General features: G+C 30.6%; 3 protein-coding genes and 1 non-coding gene across 10 annotated transcripts; 1 reads left to right on the top strand and 3 right to left on the bottom strand.

Moving 5' to 3' along the window:
* Positions 1–1,125: 1,125 nt before the first annotated feature.
* Positions 1,126–1,197, top strand: TRNAQ-CUG. The gene has a single exon. It is a non-coding gene; the product is annotated as a tRNA-Gln (tRNA).
* A 1,223-nt stretch (positions 1,198–2,420) lies between these two features.
* LOC106777540 (pentatricopeptide repeat-containing protein At5g18950) lies at positions 2,421–5,312 on the bottom strand. Of its 3 annotated transcripts, none has more exons than XM_014665132.2 (2): positions 5,179–5,312; positions 2,421–4,759 (listed from the first exon to the last, which is right to left on the bottom strand). In XM_014665132.2, the coding sequence occupies exon 2, from the start codon at positions 4,438–4,440 to the stop codon at positions 2,668–2,670; it is 1,773 nt and encodes a 590-aa protein (XP_014520618.1). In that variant the 5' UTR covers positions 4,441–4,759; positions 5,179–5,312; the 3' UTR covers positions 2,421–2,667. The 3 variants fall into 3 exon arrangements, with proteins under 3 accessions (XP_014520618.1, XP_022643292.1, XP_022643293.1); XM_022787571.1 differs by lacking the exon at positions 5,179–5,312 and adding an exon at positions 4,852–5,169; XM_022787572.1 differs by lacking the exon at positions 5,179–5,312 and adding an exon at positions 4,952–5,169.
* Positions 5,313–6,204: 892 nt separating this feature from the next.
* Positions 6,205–8,517, bottom strand: LOC106777541 (UPF0496 protein At4g34320). Of its 3 annotated transcripts, XM_014665134.2 has the most exons (3): positions 8,323–8,517; positions 8,150–8,240; positions 6,205–7,631 (listed from the first exon to the last, which is right to left on the bottom strand). In XM_014665134.2, exon 3 carries the CDS (start codon positions 7,571–7,573, stop codon positions 6,458–6,460), a length of 1,116 nt encoding a protein of 371 aa, XP_014520620.1. In that variant the 5' UTR covers positions 7,574–7,631; positions 8,150–8,240; positions 8,323–8,517; the 3' UTR covers positions 6,205–6,457. The 3 variants fall into 3 exon arrangements, with proteins under 3 accessions (XP_014520620.1, XP_014520619.1, XP_014520622.1); XM_014665133.2 differs by having other exon boundaries at positions 8,150–8,517; XM_014665136.2 differs by having other exon boundaries at positions 6,205–7,591; positions 8,150–8,517.
* A 2,590-nt stretch (positions 8,518–11,107) lies between these two features.
* LOC106777543 (deSI-like protein At4g17486) lies at positions 11,108–15,477 on the bottom strand. 3 transcript variants are annotated; one of them, XM_014665143.2, is made up of 5 exons: positions 15,218–15,475; positions 14,457–14,537; positions 12,406–12,658; positions 11,702–11,989; positions 11,108–11,609 (listed from the first exon to the last, which is right to left on the bottom strand). In XM_014665143.2, the coding sequence occupies exons 3-5, from the start codon at positions 12,614–12,616 to the stop codon at positions 11,341–11,343; spliced, it is 768 nt and encodes a 255-aa protein (XP_014520629.1). In that variant the 5' UTR covers positions 12,617–12,658; positions 14,457–14,537; positions 15,218–15,475; the 3' UTR covers positions 11,108–11,340. The 3 variants fall into 3 exon arrangements, with proteins under 3 accessions (XP_014520629.1, XP_014520627.1, XP_014520628.1); XM_014665141.2 differs by lacking the exon at positions 14,457–14,537 and having other exon boundaries at positions 12,406–12,606; positions 15,218–15,477; XM_014665142.2 differs by lacking the exon at positions 14,457–14,537 and having other exon boundaries at positions 15,218–15,474.
* Positions 15,478–19,602: the final 4,125 nt, after the last annotated feature.

Below are 19,602 nucleotides of genomic sequence, written 5' to 3'. Positions count from 1 at the left end.
TCCAACGATAAAGGGCACAAAACGCTACACGATTCAAAGGGGACACATCCACTCATTACCAATGAGCATATTTCCCAAGGGGAGAATCGAGTGGTAATAAATCATTTTCGCTTATGATCTTTACCTAATCTTAAGGCTTGAGGAGGATTGTGTATTATATGTATCAATCGGTACATACAGACCACAACAACACAATCAATTGTGTGGATACAGAGAAAACTGATCGATCATAATTAGAATAAGCTAAATATATAATTAGTCTAAACAAGACAGTAATCAGGTTTAAAGATTATTATATCGTAATTAGGCTTACCCTAATAAAAAATCTTTGGAGAAAACTATAAATATAGATCAAAGGTATGATTGTTGGGATTTTTATGAAACATTTATTATAGCATTAACTACTTTACTCATCAAACTTGAGATAATTTTAGTATCCGAATATCTTTAGCAAGTATCCCATAATCGGTTAGTGAACATATTACCTTAATACGGAGAGGATTGCACTGGAGAAAATTGTTCTACCTTAATACCGAAAGGATTGCATTGGAGAAAATTGTTCTAAGTGCATGTTGTATCTTATGCTCGAAATATAAATTATTCTAGAAAACATAAAGACATATTATGCTTGGAATTATATGTTCATGAATTACCATATAAGAAAGAAGAAAGTAAATAAATATAAGAGGAACCAAAATGGATGAATCAATTGAGCCGTTTGACCGTCTCAATTACATACTAGGTCTTAAGGTGTAAGATTATTAAATGTATTAGAATATATTAAATTGCAGTTTTGACTTTTAATTTTTATCTCAATATTTTTTTCTTTTTTCCACAATTTTAATTAAAATATTTTTTTTAAAAAAATATCAAAACTTTAATTTTACAAATAGTTTATTTTTATTTTTTACATTTTATTAAATTATTTTTTATTGTAAAATAATTATTTTAAGGTTAATATTCAATTGGTTTAAAATTAAAAACTATGTAAAATTAAAATTTATTTTATAATACTTAATTTCTAAGAGTGTAGACATATAAATAAAAATAAAATCACATATTAAAAAACTACTGGGGAAATATACCTATATACAAAATATTTAATAATAAGACTACAAACGTAATGGTCCCATGGTCTAGTGGTCAGGACATTGGACTCTGAATCCAGTAACCCGAGTTCAAATCTCGGTGGGACCTTTTTCTTAATTTTCACTCTTTTTTAATTTTTTTTTCCTTGATAATAAACAAAGAGAGGACTATTACTATTACACAAACTTTTGGGAGAAATAATTCAGAATACACAATAAATAATTATAAAATAAATTACATCGAAACTTTATTTATCCCTTTTTTTTTAAGCTTTATGAGCATCAAAATTCAATGCTCCTTATCATATTTATAAAATTTACTTATTTCAAAAACATACTTTTATCATTTGAATACACATTAATCGTTTCCTTTTGTATTAAAAAGTAATATATATTAATAAAATTAGAACCTTGTGCTCAGTATTTAAAGAAAAATCAACTATACGCTATTGAGGATATTTATAAGAAAATTATTTAAGTTACATTGTCTATTTTTAAAGTTGTACCTTTATTAAAGCTTATATATATTATATAAATTATCATAAAAAAAAATATTATTACTGAGACAGAATTGAAGGAGGCAAATCCTAACAAAAAAAAAGTTATTTAAAAAATTTCTTTATCTTAAAAGTAAAGACAAAATTTGTAAAATATTCAAGTTTAAATTATAATTACGTCAAATCGTTTTGAGTAGAATGACAATTTAAAGAGCTTTAGTTCAGTTAAATTAATTGTTTTAGTCGTAATTAAAAAAAAAATAAAATTTGACATACATAATTTCAAAAGTTTAATAATAAAGTTATTTGATATTTTAGAAAGAAAAATGATTTACAGTGTTTCTGGTTTTATACGGACATGTTTGGACGAGTCAAATTCTCGTTGAACGATTCAAAGCTCCAAATATTTTTATTTACTGAAGGATTCAAAACTGTTTTATCATAATGCATCCCTTAATGGGAAATGTCAGTACCTTAGAGCTTTTGATCACACAAGCATCTCCTAGTATTCCCCATGAATAATCAAATAATCTATGCATTAACCAATAATTCCTCCATACTTGATTGAAAACAACAGTTGACAAGGCATTACAGAGTAGCACACCAAATTATAAATTTTGTAGCTTATTAACTAAAACCTTACTATTTGGACGAGTTAGGAACTAAGTTTGTTGAGCAGTGAAAGAATATGTCAAAAGAACTTCACAAAAAGTGTAACAGAAATTGGGAATATCACTAAGCCTCGAAAGAAAAGGTTGAAGAACAAGTGAGTCACACACTCCATCAAGCTCAATAACTTCTAAACTCAGAAAATAATGAATTTGACACAAGTAAATACATAGTCTGCTCGTAAGTAAAAGAAATTAATTCTTGAATAGTTTTCCTGTTAGGCATACAACATCAAATCTTTGGTTCCGCAATCAAACTCCACACATATCTAGACTCTCAATTCAGAGTTTATTCAAGCATGAATATTTAGTTCAATTTCTACACTAAAGAAGGGAGGTTTAATTGTTCTTGTGAAGGAGGACTGGAGAAGACATTTAATCCAAATAGATAACTCTGCTGTTTTATAAGTTATATCAATTCCTTTCTATGATCTTCTCCAAACATAAGTCAGGAAAATGAAAACCACCCCTGCTAAATTTACTCACCAAAGAATGAATTGTGCTTTCTTTTAGTCTATATCCTATTCTAAACATGAACTCTAAAACAACCAAAATGTCATCCAACCTATCTTCTTGTGATAGACTGTTAATCAGGAACTCAAAAGTCTGTTCCTGGGGTTTCAGCTTCCAACTCGACATGTTTAGCAACCGTTCCATTCCCTGCAGAGAATGTCCTTCTTTGCATAACCCAGTTATAATATAATCATGCGTACTGGCTATTGGTTGCAAATGCTTATCCTGCATATCCTCCCACAGCCTAATCGCACCCTGTGTGTCTCCTTCTTCACATAATCTTTTAATAAGAGGATTAAGAGAGGAAACTGACGGCTTTAATCCATGTGCCAGCAGTTCATTTAATAATTTTGTTGCCTGAACCAGCTCCCCATTCTTGCACAGGCCTTTAATAAGAGAATTGTATGTAATCAAATCACGAACAATGCCCTTCTGAACCATTTCTTCAAACAAGCTATGTGCTTCATCTGTTCTTCCATGCAAACACAAACCTGAAATCATTGTGGTATAGCAAACTGTGGTTTCTGCATAACCTCTGCTGCACATATCCTCAAAGATCTTCCTTGCGCTAACAAGATCACCAATCTTAAAATACTGATGCATCATTATATTATAGGTGTATTCATTTGGCTGAAATCCTTTTTTAATCATCTCAAACCACATTTTCCTAGCTTCCCCGGGCATTCCCATCTCACAGAGACCCTTGATCACAGTTGTGTACATAACCCTGTCTGGAAAATAACCTCTGTCCTTGAGATCATTAAATACCCGGAAACCCTCAGAGTTCTTCCTTTTCAGGAGTCCATTTATGATTTCTTGATAAGTAAAGATATTGGGATTGCATTGTTTGGCAATCATAATATGAAGGATCTCAGATACTCGAGCATATTGTCTCTCCTTACAAAACCCCCTAATAAGTGCATTGAAAACAACATTGTCAGGAAGTAAGCCATTTTCCAGAAGTTCCCTAAGAAGTTCATACCCTTTCAAAGCTTTGTTTTCTGCACAGAATGCCATTATCATATATCCAGCAGTTTCCACATTAATAACACCGGATTCCGCCATCTGTTCATACAATGTCCTGACAAAATCAGTCCTCCCAGCCTTCAAGCAACTCAAGAGACATGCATTCCAAGTTGCTACGGAGGGGCAAAACCCAACCTGTTTCAACATATCAACTGCATCTTCAACCATCCCAGCCCTTCCGAGACACTGAATATAACACTCCAAGGAAGCAGGCTCCGGAGTGAAGCTCGGGTAATCAAGCAATAACTTTGCTGTTTTGCAGGCTCCAGCATCCACAAGCGCACAGAAGAGGGCATTGCAAGATGATTGGTCAGGTGAGAAACCACAAGAAGAGCACAGCCAGTGAAAGAAACGGAGGGAGAGGAAGGCATTGTTCTGGTGGTTAAGATAAAGGAGGAAGAACGAGGGTTCAGAAAAATTGAAAGATGGATACAGGGAAAGAAGGGTGTCCTCCCATCGGGCCTCTGTTCGTGTAATCCTACAAATTTCCTGGATAAAGTTGCAATCTTTAGCATCAAGGTTTTCGGTGGGAAGATCATGATACCCTAGTTTGGTCTCAGAGGAGAGGTTTCGGAATTGGGCAAATCTTCGACAGAAGAGGGTCACAGAAGAATACATTGGAGTTCCCCTCACAATTGTCATCGTCATGAGATTAGTACACGCAGCTCAAAAAATTAGTATAAGAGGAAGAAACAAAAATCAAATGAAAAAGCCTGGTGGAGCTTTTCGATGGACCTGAGCTCCATCAGACTAGCCCCTGCCCCGAAACCACTGAACAGGAGGGGGTTATGAGTGTAGAAGGTTCCTCCAACTCCTTGCTACCATTTTATTATTAATGAACTTCAGTGTTCAAACACACAACGATTGAAATTTAATCCATCAGAAGTAGATTCGTTGTAGCAGAGAGCTGAGAAATCTGCTATTGAATTGAAAACGACAGATTACAGTTCTCAATTCAATTATCCATCTGGTTGACAAGATCAAAATCAAATTGAAGCATGTATTTAGTCCAGATAGAAGATAGTTTTTCTCAAACTCAATCAGAATCAATTAGCATACCTTAATATTATCATTAAGCCAAACAACTTTTCGGACTCTGAACAAGAATAATTAACAAATTGAAATCTTAGGAATTCTCAAGACCTGAATAGTGTTTTACCCCAAAAATTAATTGCATCGTAGAAACCTAAAACTTTGTTCACATAAAGAGGTGGCTGGAAAATTAAAGGCATGTTGATAAATACTGAAACAGCAATGCGAAACTTGCATGAATGAATAAAAGCTAAAATATTTCAAAATCTCAAGGCGTAGAAGGTGGATTTCTAAAGAAATGCATTGAATCAGAAACAAAAACACGAATGGATTGAGAGAAGGAAACCAAAGTACCTTTGTGAAAGAGTGAGTGTTGCAGTGAGAGGGAGAGGATCCACCGTAGACACGAATTGCAATGAGAGGTTAACGGCTGAGATGGATTAAAATACAAAGTCTAAACACATCATGGTACTTTTTGTTTTTGCTTTTTTAATTTTTATTGTTGTAAAATGAAAAAGTATTTAAATACAAAAATAAAGATAGTTATTTTCCTTAATTTCAATAAGTTAAATTTGTGATACTTTAATTTAAATGAAAATCCATCTCCTTTTTATTTTATTTCGAGTAAAGTATGATTGTACTAGCCTTTAATTTAAATCAAAATTAATTAAAACTTTTTCTTTTGTAAACTACCATGTCCCAGATATCTGTTTGATTAATCTTAAAAGAAATTTAGTAATATTTAATTTTTAAATTTTATTTTCTACGAAGTTGTTAATTCTAATTAATAGTAATTATGTTAAAGTCATTTTTTTCTCACCTTTGCTTGACATGACTTGTCAATAAGCTAAGTTAAAAAAAATGAGTGAAATTAGGATTTATTTTTTTCCTTTAAAAGGATTTATTTTTTTCCTCGAGGTCAACCTAAAATTCTTTTTCTCTCTCACACATAGCCCCCAAATTAGAAACATCTAAGGCCACTATATACTTTCATTAGATTCCAACGAGCTTCAACAAGGAGATTTTAATAAAAAATTTGTTATTGTAAATAATATACATTTCTTTAATTAATACATTCCAAAGTTTATCTTCATAAGATTGGATTCTAACAATTAAACTTTGAAAATAAATTTTAAATACATTTTAGATCATCCTAATTAAATACATAAGGTTGTATATATTTTTTCTTAAAACACAAGAAATACATGTTATTATCACCATCTTATTTTATATTATTATAATGTTGAGTGTGTAAAAATAACCAATGCCTATTCTATTTCTTTATAATTTTTTTTTCTCTCTTACCAATTAAACTGTAAAACACAAATATTGGGACTTATAACAAAACTTGGATCAAACAATGTGCTATACACAAATGTATCTATCTCACAAAATAATAATAATAATAATAATAATAATAAATACATGAATTGGTGTAATATTGTCTCAAAAGAATAAGTTTTAGCTTCCTACACAAACCAAAGTACTAAATGTCAGCATTTTCCCATTATTTACAGCATAAACACAACTTTTCATGAATCAATGATATCTGGAAATCATGAAATTTCACAAGAAACATAAACAGAACAAATGAACTGTCTAAGAAGCAAGAGATACTGGAACAGCTGTAGCTTTAAGTGTGGGGAAGCTTTATGATTTTTTGTAGAACCACAGTTCTAGCTCTTATAATGTCTCTGCTACAAGTATCAGCTTGCCCTCCTAAATCTTCAACATTCTTCATAAAAACTTCCAACTTCTTCTTGATCTCTTCTATTGCAACCTTTACAGCATCATCCTCAATGGCAAATTCCACATTCTGCAAAAGAGATTCAATCTCAATTTCCAACCTATCAATGAGGACTCGAATGTTGTCCAAGTCCTTTATAGCAACATAGGTTCCAACTTGCATAGAGACAGTTACTTCCTTCTGTCCTCTCACGACAGTTTCATAGTTCTTCAACAAGGAGTCAATCCATTTTCCCATTGAACCAATTGGGATTGCAGTAACAGCAGCTAGAGCAGCTGCAACATGTGGAGTAGCAATTGCTGCAGCCACAACTGAACAGATCAACACAGCAGCAACTGTAGCCACAAATATCATACTTGATACCTTCCTCCAGGTGTGGATTTGTTTTGCTTTCTTATCAAGCTTGCTTTGTCTCACTTGCAATTTCTCAAGCATGAGTATCTGCTGGTTGTAAATAGATTGATACATTTGGAAGAATTCTTCACTAAAAGGGTCACCGGCTGCCTTGAAATTCTTCAGTTCCTGTAATGTTCTGATATAGCGCTTCTCTCCCAACCCGGTTTCCTCTTCAAAATGTTGAAGGGCCACAAGAATAAGCAATTGGCTGTCCCTGGCTCGTTTCAGACACTTCTCCAATGCAGTGCAGAAATCTAGAGTCTGCAAGCTGTTTTCAAAGTACTCCTCAACAAGCTCAAACAGTTCTCTATTCTTCCATATATCTTTCTTGCAATCTAAGATCACCTTGACAACTTCTTGATTCATTTCCAGAAGGCACTCTGTGACTTGTTTCAGAGACTCAAAAGAAAGGGACCGAACCTCAACTCCAACTGCCAGAGTATTCATGACTTGATTCGCCCGAGCTTGAACTGTGGCATCAAAAGACTGCAAATCAGAGTCAAGTTTCCATGCAGTCTCATATGACCTCAGTTCAGTTGCCATATCAGTATTGAAGTTAAATCCGGATGATGTTTCATGGGTCTTCTTGCTCATGTGTGACCCCATTTTTTCAATTCAAATGATCTAATAAAGAACAAGGAATAACCAATTTCAAACTCAGTACCTGTTTATCAGAAGAAGAAATTAGTTCCATCAAGAAATTCCTTAACTGATAAGTAAAGTTCAAAGGTGTCCAGTTTGAAATTAAGGGTGCACAAATATTCTTGACCTAATCCCACAAAGATTTGAGGGCAAATACAATCTATTTCAAACAAGCTAGCAGAGGCATTGCAACATAGATTTCTGCACATGACAAACCCTACCATATCACAATCAACTTCAAACAAACCAGCTAGTGGATACAAACGCTATTTCAGATATTTGCACCCATAAGAAACATTACCGCTTCACAATCAACTTCAAACAAACAAATACTCCTCGAATTTTTTCACACATTAAAAACTTTGCAACATTACCATCAGCATCAAACAAATAAAGTAACAGGTAATATTTCGTTATCGTTCATTTGTATACAAAAGAAACCCTTTACCACACAAATCACAATACTCCATGTTGCAAAGAATGGTGAACAATTAGAACAAAACAAGCAAACCCAGATAGCCAATTTTGCAAAGTACAAACCTTTGAGAGCAATCGAAGAAGACAATAATCTGCAGAGAGTGATTACTTTTGATCTAATGATAGATTATGGCGTCACCCTTTTGATCGATTTCTAAAAAGGAAAAAGAAATTGAGAGGCTCAATGTGGGGAATTTAAAACCTTGAAGGCAGCTGAACACCTGTTACTTATTTACCACAAATTTGGGAGCTTTGAGATGTGAGCGTAACAATAACTTGCAAGCATGAGAAAATTTCTGCACAAACGCGTGAAGCAAACCAAAACAATGCACCTTCTTTCCTGCAAGCTGCTAAGATTGTACTCTCAACGCGCAAAAAGCATTGAACTAAAACAGTGACAAGGGTTCACGAAAACAAAGCCAGTAGAACAAGTGTGAACGTAGGACTTTATAGTATATTTGAGCATAACTTAAAAAGTGAAACAACACGTGGAATCTTATAGTTTTAGATTATTTTTATTATGATAAATACTTTATAGTATACTGATGAAATAATTATAAACAATTTATTTTTATTGTTTTTTCTTTTTCAACTTTAGACACATATAATAATAATAATAATAATTTAATTAGATAATAACAAAATATTTATGTTATCAATATATATGATTGAATTTATTTCTTTTATATCAAATGTCAAGAAAAAGACATCATGTTTGTAAATAAAGTTTGATGAAATTGATATGTATTATTTCATGAAAAAGACATATTGTTTAGCTTTATTTACGTAATAATTTATCTCCATTATGTGTAACAAACAAAAACATTAGATTTTTCATTTAATTCAGGATCTAACCATGATTAAACAAATGGAACATTCTAAGTTATAATCAAAATCTGTTATATTAAGATTAGAGAAAAAAAAAAGTACTAGATAAAAAGGAGGAAAAATTGATGCAAGTTAAGACACGTGGAAGTTGAATTTTGGAAGCAACTCAGTTTAGTTACTTGGTAGCCAAGACATATATCAAATTACACCATACACTCAAATTAAAAGTAAAATAAAATAATAAAGTTTGAAATTATTTTTAAGTTTTTAATTAGCTTTTTATTAATGGTATTTTTAGATTAAAATGAACCTTAAGTTGATAGTTGTTATTTTCTTATTTCTAGTTTCAAGATGGTCCTGTGGCTAATAGATGGGTAGATTGAATCTTAGAAAATTTAATTACAAAAACATTAAACTAATTTAACTTAATTAAAAATAATAATAACAATAATAATTTTAATTTAAATATTTATATATTAAAAATATCATTTTTTACATAGATAAAAAACATTACAAATTTCAAATGAAATCCTCTTAGTTTTAATTTTGATAAAAAAAAATTAATTACTTTATATGAGTATAAATTTCAATTTTTAAAATTAGACGTAGAATGATAATATACAAATTTGTTTCGTTTTTATAGTTATTTTTAATCCTGTAAATTAAACTTTTATGTATATATTTGATTGTTTTTATTTTACTTTTATAATTATTTAATCTTTATATAATTTTTTATTTGATATATATAAAATTATAATTTCTTTTTCGTAATATTTGACGTATAAAAAAAATGTACATTATGTAGACATTGAATACATCATAATATTATATTTATTTACTATATTTTTTTATTTTTTTAATAAAATTATTTAATTAATATTTGGAACAATAAAATGAACATATTTATTATATTATATGGATATATTCATTCATTATGAAAATTGAGAAGAAATAAAATCCAATCAATTATTCTTAAAATAATTAAAATAATCTTTTACTTCCAAAAATAAAAATAAGAGTCACATTCGCAATCTTTTAATATAGAGATATGAAATGTCATAAAATATATATTGTCAAATTGATAACTTACTTTTCACTTTTTATCCTTCCATTTATATCTACCAAATTTGATAACTTAAAACTAAATATGTTTTAATTTTTAAAATTTTTAATCAAAAATTGAATAAAATTTAAATAATAAAAATTTATGAGAACACTTTTAGAAAACAAAATTGCAAACTTAACAAAGTATAAGGGTCCAAATTACCATCAAACCAACATTAGCCACACGCTTATATAGTAATCATAACTTTTGACTTATATTATTGAGTTAATGTATTTGTGTTTATTTTAAAAAATAAAAATAAATAATTATATTTACATTTTTCTTAAGGTTAATCTAACTTTAAAAGAAGTTGCTTCTTTTAAGAAGGAAATTTTGAATCAGTTTTAGATAAATTTAAAATAGGTGTTTATGAAATACGTAATTAAAAAAAAACAAGTAGGTTTTTTTATTAAAAAATATTTAAACTATTTATTCAAAATAAGTATATTACAAAATACATTAAAATTGAACTATTCATGTTTTTATTAAAAATAATTATAAACAAAATCATTCTATTACTTGTTAAATTATTAATTCACTTACATTAGTTGAATGAAGTAAAAAATTAAAATAAAATGTCTATTTATATAAGATTATACCAGAAAGTTTCATACATCAAAATTAACAATAAAAAATCACGGTTTACTTCATCGTATTGTAAATAATAAATTTGATATTCAAACAAAAATTATTAAATTTGATTTATTTGATTCTAACAAAATCTAATTAGGTTAAAAGTTTAAACTAGTTTAATATTTTCAATTTGAATGGTCATATTAATGATCATATATGAAAACTCCTAGGTAAATTAGTATTAAAAGCTAACTCCAAGATTATCACAATCTTCAAGAAGTGTGAAATTGTGAATATTATTTGTTTGGGTGAAAGTCTCTAAGTTGAACTGCAGAACAACATTCATACTTAAATATTTCTATGTCTCTCCTTTGATATCTACAATTTGTTCCCAAAAATCTATTTTATCTTTTGATTATGAAAAATTGAGCTGACAAGCAATATATCTGACATAGATTAGATTCCCAATCAAAGAAAGATTACAAGCAAAAACTAGACACATAAAGAAAGGGAAAGAAAAAAGAAGCAACAAAGAGGCATGAGCTTGAACATTCAAAATGAATATGAACAGAAAATTTTGCACTTGAGGAAGTGCACTTGCACAGATAACTGAAAGCAGTAACAATAATTTCTTTCCAGTAAATGAGTTACCAGAAAGTCATGTTGAAAATTCAAATGTGAGTCTAAGTCTCATCTTGAATAAAAATGAGAAAGTAGAACAGTATATAAAATTCAGCAAAGAGAAGAGTTACTGAGAAGTGAATTGGTCTTCTAACTTTTGCTTTAGTCTTCCCTTTTTAGACTTCTTTAACTCCCATGGTGGCAGGCACCCTTTATAGTGAGAGTGCATAAATAATGAAGACATTGAAACTTCCTTATGAGGCATTGAGATTGATGACAAGCAACTGAAAGCAGTTCTCAGTCTTCTTTTCTCACTATCACACCCTTGAAAGTTTGGATCATGCTCAACAGTGGAAGTTTTAAGAGCATCAGGGAGTATGCAGTTGCAGAAGGAACCTGCAAGGAGGACAAAAACTCAGTTCTAATAATGCTTATGCTTTGCAGAACAAAAACTGACACAATCTGGAGTATAAAAATATGCCACATACCTATTCTTGCCAGACGATTGACCCATTTTGGTATAGAAGTTCCTGTTAGCTTGTAGCAAATATCCTCACAGAAATGGTTGCAATTCTTGACAATCAAATGATAAGTATCACCATTGTAATTTGCAGACTGACGTTCCATGAACTCTCTAATCTGGAAGGGATCTAAATTAGTAGTTCCCATGAATACGGACTTCCTAAACTTAAAGCCAGGACACTGCCGAGGTTCAACCTCAAAGACACCACTTGTTGGATAGTCATGGGCTCCAAATGCATATTCTACTCCATAAACTGTCAGCATAATAACTTCATTTTAGAAAGCATTCAGGGAATACATGACCATATTCTTTATTTCTCCAAATAAAGCTTAAGCCACAAATATTCACAGAGAAAAGTTTTATGTACATGCATAGTTACTTTAAGAGTTCAAGGTGAGTTAGAAGTCCTACATTATGTAAAAATGAATAAGATGACTAATATATAAGCAGAAGGATCCATATATTATCTCAAGATTTTAAGTCCGAAGTGGTATTCCAGTCTCTTATATAGGTTTGTTCACAACTTATTGGTACCAAATCTCCCGTTGTCTCCAAAATATGAACAAGTAACAATTTATTGTAATCTAGCAAAACTCCAGGCACATATTCTTTTCTAAAATAATGAAACAGTTTTGGATTTATTTGAAAAGGTTTTAACAGTCAGCTAACCTTCAACACCAGAGTGGAAAATACCAAGGCCAGCCCAATACATATAACCATTTACTGTTGTCAAGTCATAGACATTGAGATAGACAGGTGTATTCCCTGGTATGTTGCCGGCTGATTTCACTTTAGAGAATATGCAGAAGGGGGTCACTGATTTGTCTCTAAGACGAAGACGCACAACAGAGGGCCAACCATTTTTGAAACCTGATTTCATTGTAGGAGTGAACTCAGAAAGCAGTCAATATCTATATCCTACCTGCATAAACATAAATATCAACCAAAATTCATTTTCACAAAAAGACCATGTTATTGACAAAACATCAAAACTGAAAGCACATCATTTTACTCTAGACATAATGCTTTTACCATTGAGCTAGGATTTCAACTGATAAACATTGAGATATGCACCACAATGGATAAAAATAATTAGCATCAGGAATTTGGGGCAACCATGAAATTTATATTTGTTTGTGTTTCCAGACATATATAGATATCAGTTAACCAGTACCAATTTAAAGGATATTGCAACAATAACAAAGCCTTTTCTTTCCCACTGAGTGGCATCACGTAAATGAATTAAATGATTCCATAATGATTATTATGAAATAATGTCTATAGACAAACCATTAACCTTTATATCCTTCCTAATGGTTCTTCACTTGGACGTTTTCTTTGTCTCTTTATACCTCTATCAATAGAACTACTTTCCATAAACACTTCAGAAAAGAAAGGTAAGAAGAACAAACTAAGTGATTGCCTCCATAAAAGCTTTATGATAGAACTTTTACAAATTAACTAATACATAAACTAATCTGAGCTCACCGAGAAACTCATCCCATTTTCCTTTTTTTCTTTACTAAAAGTGTTTATGGAGAAGACTGCTGAAACAAACGTTTTATAAGTCATCTCCACACATGCCCAACTTTTTCTCCAATGCATTGATTCTCAATCTCATCTTGTCTAATATAAGTAATACTCTCTTCTGCCACATTGAGCTGATTCTCTTGTTGGCTCCCTTTATGAGAGTGTTAATGCCTAAAAGGTATAGTTCTGGGTTAAAGGAAAAACTGGAGATGTCTTCTAGCTGGTTAATCTGAGGCTTGTCCACAAGGTGGTGGTGAATCTTCTTCCTACTTTCATTTAGAAAGTGGTCCAATTCACACGCTTTAAACAAATGATATTAATGAGTTAATAACAAGAATAATAAAGTTTAGTTAAATTGGAGAAAAGAGAGGATCTGTGAGGTATAGATAATGTACAGGAACAAGTATGAGTGTGGTGAATCTGACCAACATCGAAGGACAAGAAACTCAAAGTGAACAATTTCAACATATTGGTCAATAAATTAAAGTTAAGTTGAGGAATACATAAAACAGAACTCATTCTAACCAATTCAAAATAGATTAAATGGAAATCTGCGGGTTAACAGTAACAAATGTGCCTGAATCTGCAAGGTCTATTGTATAGATCTGATGTGACTTCTGCGTTTTATGAGCATTACATGGACATTTAATGTACTTCTACTAAGAAAAGCATAAAATGCAGCAACATAACCAATTCAGAAGAGTTATTAGCAAGAGAGATCTTCCATATTGAAACACCATAACAGCTTCCACTCATCTCTGAAAGCCTCCACAAGACTCTCTTTAAAAACATAATAATAGCATTAGACAAATATCAGTACATTAAGTTTGAGAAAGATTCTTAATGGGAAGACCATCATTATCCAGAAGTTATGCATTGCCAACTATACCTGATACTTGTACTACATAAAGTCAGTTTGAGCTTCTAACTACTTTAATGTAACCCATTAGCACCACCTATACCTTATTATTTCTTGACTCAATGCACACTATGAACCCTGGTTAATATTAACAACAAACTTCACTACTTGTCCACTAGTTACAACCACTTTATTTTTCCAGGGGGAAGCTCATCATAGGCTTTACAAGGGGAGATGCAGAGAGGATAAGGAAATGAAAAACGGGGAGAGCGTGTTGCTAGAGATCGAATCCAAAAACCTTAAACAACTAAATCTACTGGAGACAACTTACCATGTTTTGAACTGAAGCTATAGGTTCTCCAGGCTTTTCCTTGCTTCAACTAAGACCATAACATTTGAACTTATCTGAGAGCTTTTGGAACAACAACAAAACTTATGTATGTAGCAACTACTAACTATGGATGTAACATCTAGAATAGAATACAAACAAGTCAATGGTTCAATTTGAGCGTTTTCATCGGATATAAAGTGAATTTGGAGCAAATACTACATGGAAAAAAGTAAGTAATTTTAAAATCAGCTCCAATCTGACAACTAACGTAATGTAACAAATGCAGTCAAACAACCTCGCTAAGACATCCCAGATTCCACAAGAAAAATGCCAATAATCATTTTTTCCTTTTAAATGCAGCCAAATGATGGATTCATAAATCATAACATGTTAAAGTTCCAACTTTCAAGCAGAAAAAATAGGAACAAATGATGAGTAAAGTTTACATCTTTGAATATTAATAACATAACTGAAGATCTAACTGGCATCTGAGGTCAACTTCAGTTCCAAGAAAGTGGTGGGAGAAAAATTTAGCAGAATACAAGGGAGAAGGAAAACCGCAGGCCTCATATCAGATTCCAAAACCAAGTAAAAAGAGAAAAAGAAAAATAGACGAAGGTACGATGAGGTATGTATGAAGTAGCTGATCTTCCATAAAACAAAAGGGAAAAATAAAAGAATTCAGCTTTAAACAAGGAAGGAGTGAGTGAACAAAGTGGACCAATGCAGGAAACATGGAAAGAAGAGAGGCAGAAACAAACCTTTTGTGCAGCAAAGGGTAGCTGAAAGAAGAGACGGTGAAGTGAAAACTCCTTCAAGTTGAAAGTTTGAAAGCGCCATTGGTTGTCTGAGACAGAAAAAGAGAAAGGGGGAGAGAATGGAACAATGTTTGTGCCTGAAACTCACACATTGTCTTGGCTCTGACAGAAGTGAAGGGTGTGTGTATGTATTGTAGTGAAGTGAGAGTGCAGACACAAAAACTGGTTTGTCTGTTTTTGGTGCCTAATGAGGAAATGTAATCATTCATAAGTAAGCCATTTCTTTTGGAAAATGGTAGGAAGTTCATGGTGGGGTTGCCTTTGGGTTCATCAAACCCATTTTCCAACACAATTAATAGTGGGTTGGATTATAATCAACAATTTAATACTCAAAAAAGAAAAATAAAAGTGTTTTAAAATTTTAAATTTATTTTTCTTTTCTTATTTCATTTCTATAACTTTCTAATATTTATAGTTTAAACAAATCAAATCAAATTTTACATGTAAAAAATAGAGGTATCAATCTTTATATTTTTTTTTTAACATATGTGTTATTGTATGTCGTGATTGGTCTAAAATTATTTTATAATTAATAATATTAATCAACACGAGCCAATTACGAAATGATACATACACATAAACGATATGAAAATATTGTTAAAATATAATTATTTTTTCTTTAATTATGTTTGTTGGGAAAGTTATATGTTACACAATAATTGTTTCTTTCAAAGAGTAAAGAAAACCTTATTTTCTTTTTTATATAAAATATTAAGCGTGTAGTAAATTTATTATAAGAAAAAAAGTGGATAGAAGTTTTAAATATGGCATCAAAAACTAGCATTTTAAGAATAGTTTAGAAATTCATAAATGAATTCTTTCTTATTTAATTGTGTGATTTTTTTCTAGTTTTTATTTTTTATAATCAATTAAAATAAAAAAACATAATATAATTACTCAATAAATAAAAGTTAAATTAAATTTTACTTACACTTTAAAATGGAGATGAATAAGTAAAGTAAAAGATAAAAAAAAAAAAGTAAGAAGCAGGGAATTTTGCAACCAAAAAGTGGGAAATGTGAAAGAAATTGTGACCAGACTTGACACTTTGACATTGACTGAATCATGGCAATGCTTTGAACAATGGAATGATAGATTACAATCTTTCTCTCTCCTTATTCATTTCCTTTGTCAATAAATTCATTGGTAACACAAAAATATTTTTTAAAATCGGTGATTTTTAAATCTTATCAATATTTTATCATTTGTTTGCATAGGTAAAAGAAATATGATTAAGAAAAAAATAGAATAAAATAATGTTATTTAAAACAGTCCAAATAAAAACTATAAATATTTCATTAAAAATAAAAGGGTCAAAATGAAACACAAAATCTCATAAATATTAAGCTAGACATATATTATAAAATTTTAAAGTATAATTAAGAAGGACTGGTGACTTATTAGTCCGAATATCTGGTATATTAAAATAATAATACTTTTTGTGTATAATACATATAATTGGGGCTTTTTGTCTGTATGTACAAGTTGTAATAAAAAGTATTTGAAGAAACAGCTGGAATATGATTAATTTATAAAATATATTCAATCGTCCTTTTAATAATATCTTATTCTTCTATCCTCCACATGTTGCAGGGAATCCTATGATGAAAAAACCCACTCTTTCATAAATGAAATTTTGAATCTTCAAATGCTAACAACCTCAGCAATTTAAATACAATTGGGTTTTCAATAATTCACCATTCAATTGCATTGTTTATTTCTATTACTTTTTTCATGTGTTTGTGATATTTTATTAGGATTATTCATTTATGTTTTTTTTTTTAAGTTTTAGTTATATTTTTTCATTATTATAATTTATCAGTAATCTAATAGAGCAATTTTTATTTTTATCATGTACAAAAACACAAGGTTACTCTTTTGCAAAAGAGTTACATAGATTATTGAGATGCAAAATCTTTTTATCATATTTTAGTAATACATAAAATTAGTTAGATAATTTTTTTATTTCATTATTACCGTGTTTATTTTCAATTTTGTCAAATTATTTCAAATTTTTTAATTTTATTTTTAAAAAAACACAATTCAATATAATTATCATTACTGAAATTGATAATGTCACAAAGTAAATGTTATTTGTCTTTATATAATATTGTAAATGTGAATGTAATACAAGAAATTATATTAACTCATTCAGGGAAGACAATGTGAGTCTACGGTTTGAAGCTATAGTGTCAATCTTAAAGTGTGAAAGTATTAATGGAAGTTAAATAGGGAAAGTAGGTCAGAGGATGAAAGATGGAACTGAGCTATGGTTTCAAGTGGTAATGTCGATCTTAGGGTAAGGATGTGTTAACAAATATGGTGAGAATAAAAGGTAGATTCAAGTTATTGTTTGGCAAGGATTGAATAAGAGTTGGTTGAAGAAGTATGAAGACTGGGTCTGAAGTGAATGTGGTAAGAAAAACTCATTAGTATAAGTATTATAACTAGTGGGTTTCTCAAAATGGTTGAGAAATGACAGTTTGGACAATCCTGGTTTAAGATGTATCATAAGAGGGTTAGGTATTGATCAAACTAATGATTTCAGGTTGTGGCGGATGTATATTAGGATGAGTACATGTTAGTGAGTCAATAAAGGCAAATGGTTCAAGTTGGCTAGTTGAAGACGTGAAGTTAGAATGCTCAATCTGGTTTTGTCACTACAACAGATAAGAATTATAGGTTGGTAATAGGATATCATAGTTGGAAACTATGTAACTCATGGGTGAGAATCAGTAAATAAATGTGAAGTCATTAGAATGGGTGTGTTTAAATATAATCGCGATAGAAACAATTAGTAGTAAATCATAAGTTGTCAATGAGTAAGTCAGTTGTATGGTTTTTCTTAGAGAAAGCAAGAAAATGAGAAGTTGTATTAGTCAGGTGTTGATATGAAGACAAAGCCAGTCAAAGTTTTAGAAGGAATTCACAAGAGGTAGTGGAAGACAAATGAATAATGTTTTTAGTTTGGCAGATGCAATTTAATTTGGTAAAGAATGATCCTTAAATGTTGAGAAGTTATTTTGAGAATAGTGGTTAGGTCAATCTACATTATTGAACACAGAGTCAAGGTTTTTCATGTCAATTATGTTTTTTGGGAGTGGTATATTTGTCAAGTAGGTGATTGTGATAGAGAAAATGAGGAAAACAAGTTGTTCCTTCTATCTCATCAGTGAATTTTTTAGGTAAAAAATTTTGTTGTTAGGGAGAATGTAAGAACCTAGAAAATAGAGTATAAGAGTTTATAGGTGTTTTAATATAATGAGACCAAGTGTTTTTAAAGTTAAAATAATTCTACAAAAAAAATAGAATTTCTTAAACTCATATCATTTTATAAAACACAAACCATCTCTCTAAAAATTTTTCTCTTAATTTCCTCTCACTTCTCTCTAAGATATTTTTCTCCTTGATCATTTGTTTGACGATCAAAAAGTTCCTATGAGATCAAAGCTAAGTAATCTTCATTTATAACCGACTAATTTTTAATTTATAGCAAGTAAGTTTAGACTCCTTTTTCCTTTAGTTCTTTGTTTGGGATCATGTTTGGTAATCCCTTGACGCATGTGTTCCTTGATCTTCTTTTCTAGTTCTTTGTTGGTAAAAGGTATAAGGGCTTATTCCGTTTTCAATTCGGTTTTCCGTAGGTGTTTTAGAGTTCTTTATGTTTCAAGCAATCATTGAGACATTTATTAGAGTTGTGGTAGCTTTCCTTTTAGGTAAGAAAACCTAGATGTTAAACTTTAAATGATGTTTGTTGTTTAAGTTTAGTGCTTGTATGTATGACAAAATGTTTGAATTATAATTTCATTTATTTATAATATGCCAGTGTTTTTAAATAAAGATATTGGTTTATTTATGGTTGAATTATGATATGATATAATTATGATGTCATTGTTGCTATGAATTGTGTGTTATAAAGTTATTTTGACATTTATAACTGGCTACAAGGTGTTTTGGGGGTGATGAGTGATCAAATCTTTGGGTTTTAATACTAAAAATGGAGGTTTTGATTGGTGAGTTTGTAAGATGGTTGTAGGGAGAGAAAAATGTTATTTTAGGTCTGTTATGGAGTCACTTGAGACTTGTTAAGTGTGAATGGGTTGAAAACTTATCTAGAACCAAGGGGATAGTCTATTGTAGGTTTTGAAGGGTTTTAAGTGCATATTTGGGGTTTTGAGTAGTGAAATTCTGAAGTAAGTGGTTGAGACAGAATTAGGGAGTTTGGGGTTGGTGATTGACGCATATATGACTGGTTTAATGCTTTTGGTTTGCTGAAATTGGTGTTATAAGCAGTAGATTAGAGTTTGGATGAGTTTAAAGTGGTCAAA

The sequence above is a fragment of the Vigna radiata genome, chromosome 11 (genome assembly GCF_000741045.1).
Source record: "Vigna radiata var. radiata cultivar VC1973A chromosome 11, Vradiata_ver6, whole genome shotgun sequence".
NCBI classification, from domain to species: Eukaryota; Viridiplantae; Streptophyta; class Magnoliopsida; order Fabales; family Fabaceae; genus Vigna; species Vigna radiata.
This window is presented reverse-complemented; position numbering and strand designations above follow the sequence as displayed.

Excerpts from the sequence above, each read along its gene's own strand:
- LOC106777540 (XM_014665132.2), bottom strand. The coding sequence starts at position 4,440 with ATGACGATGACAATTGTGAGGGGAACTCCAATGTATTCTTCTGTGACC.
- LOC106777541 (XM_014665133.2), bottom strand. The coding sequence starts at position 7,573 with ATGGGGTCACACATGAGCAAGAAGACCCATGAAACATCATCCGGATTT.
- LOC106777543 (XM_014665141.2), bottom strand. The coding sequence starts at position 15,296 with ATGGCGCTTTCAAACTTTCAACTTGAAGGAGTTTTCACTTCACCGTCT. Across the intron at positions 11,990-12,405 it reads TTTCCACTCTGGTGTTGAAG|TTTATGGAGTAGAATATGCA; the intron begins GTTAGCTGACTG and ends TTATGCTGACAG. Across the intron at positions 11,610-11,701 it reads CAATCGTCTGGCAAGAATAG|GTTCCTTCTGCAACTGCATA; the intron begins GTATGTGGCATA and ends TCCTCCTTGCAG.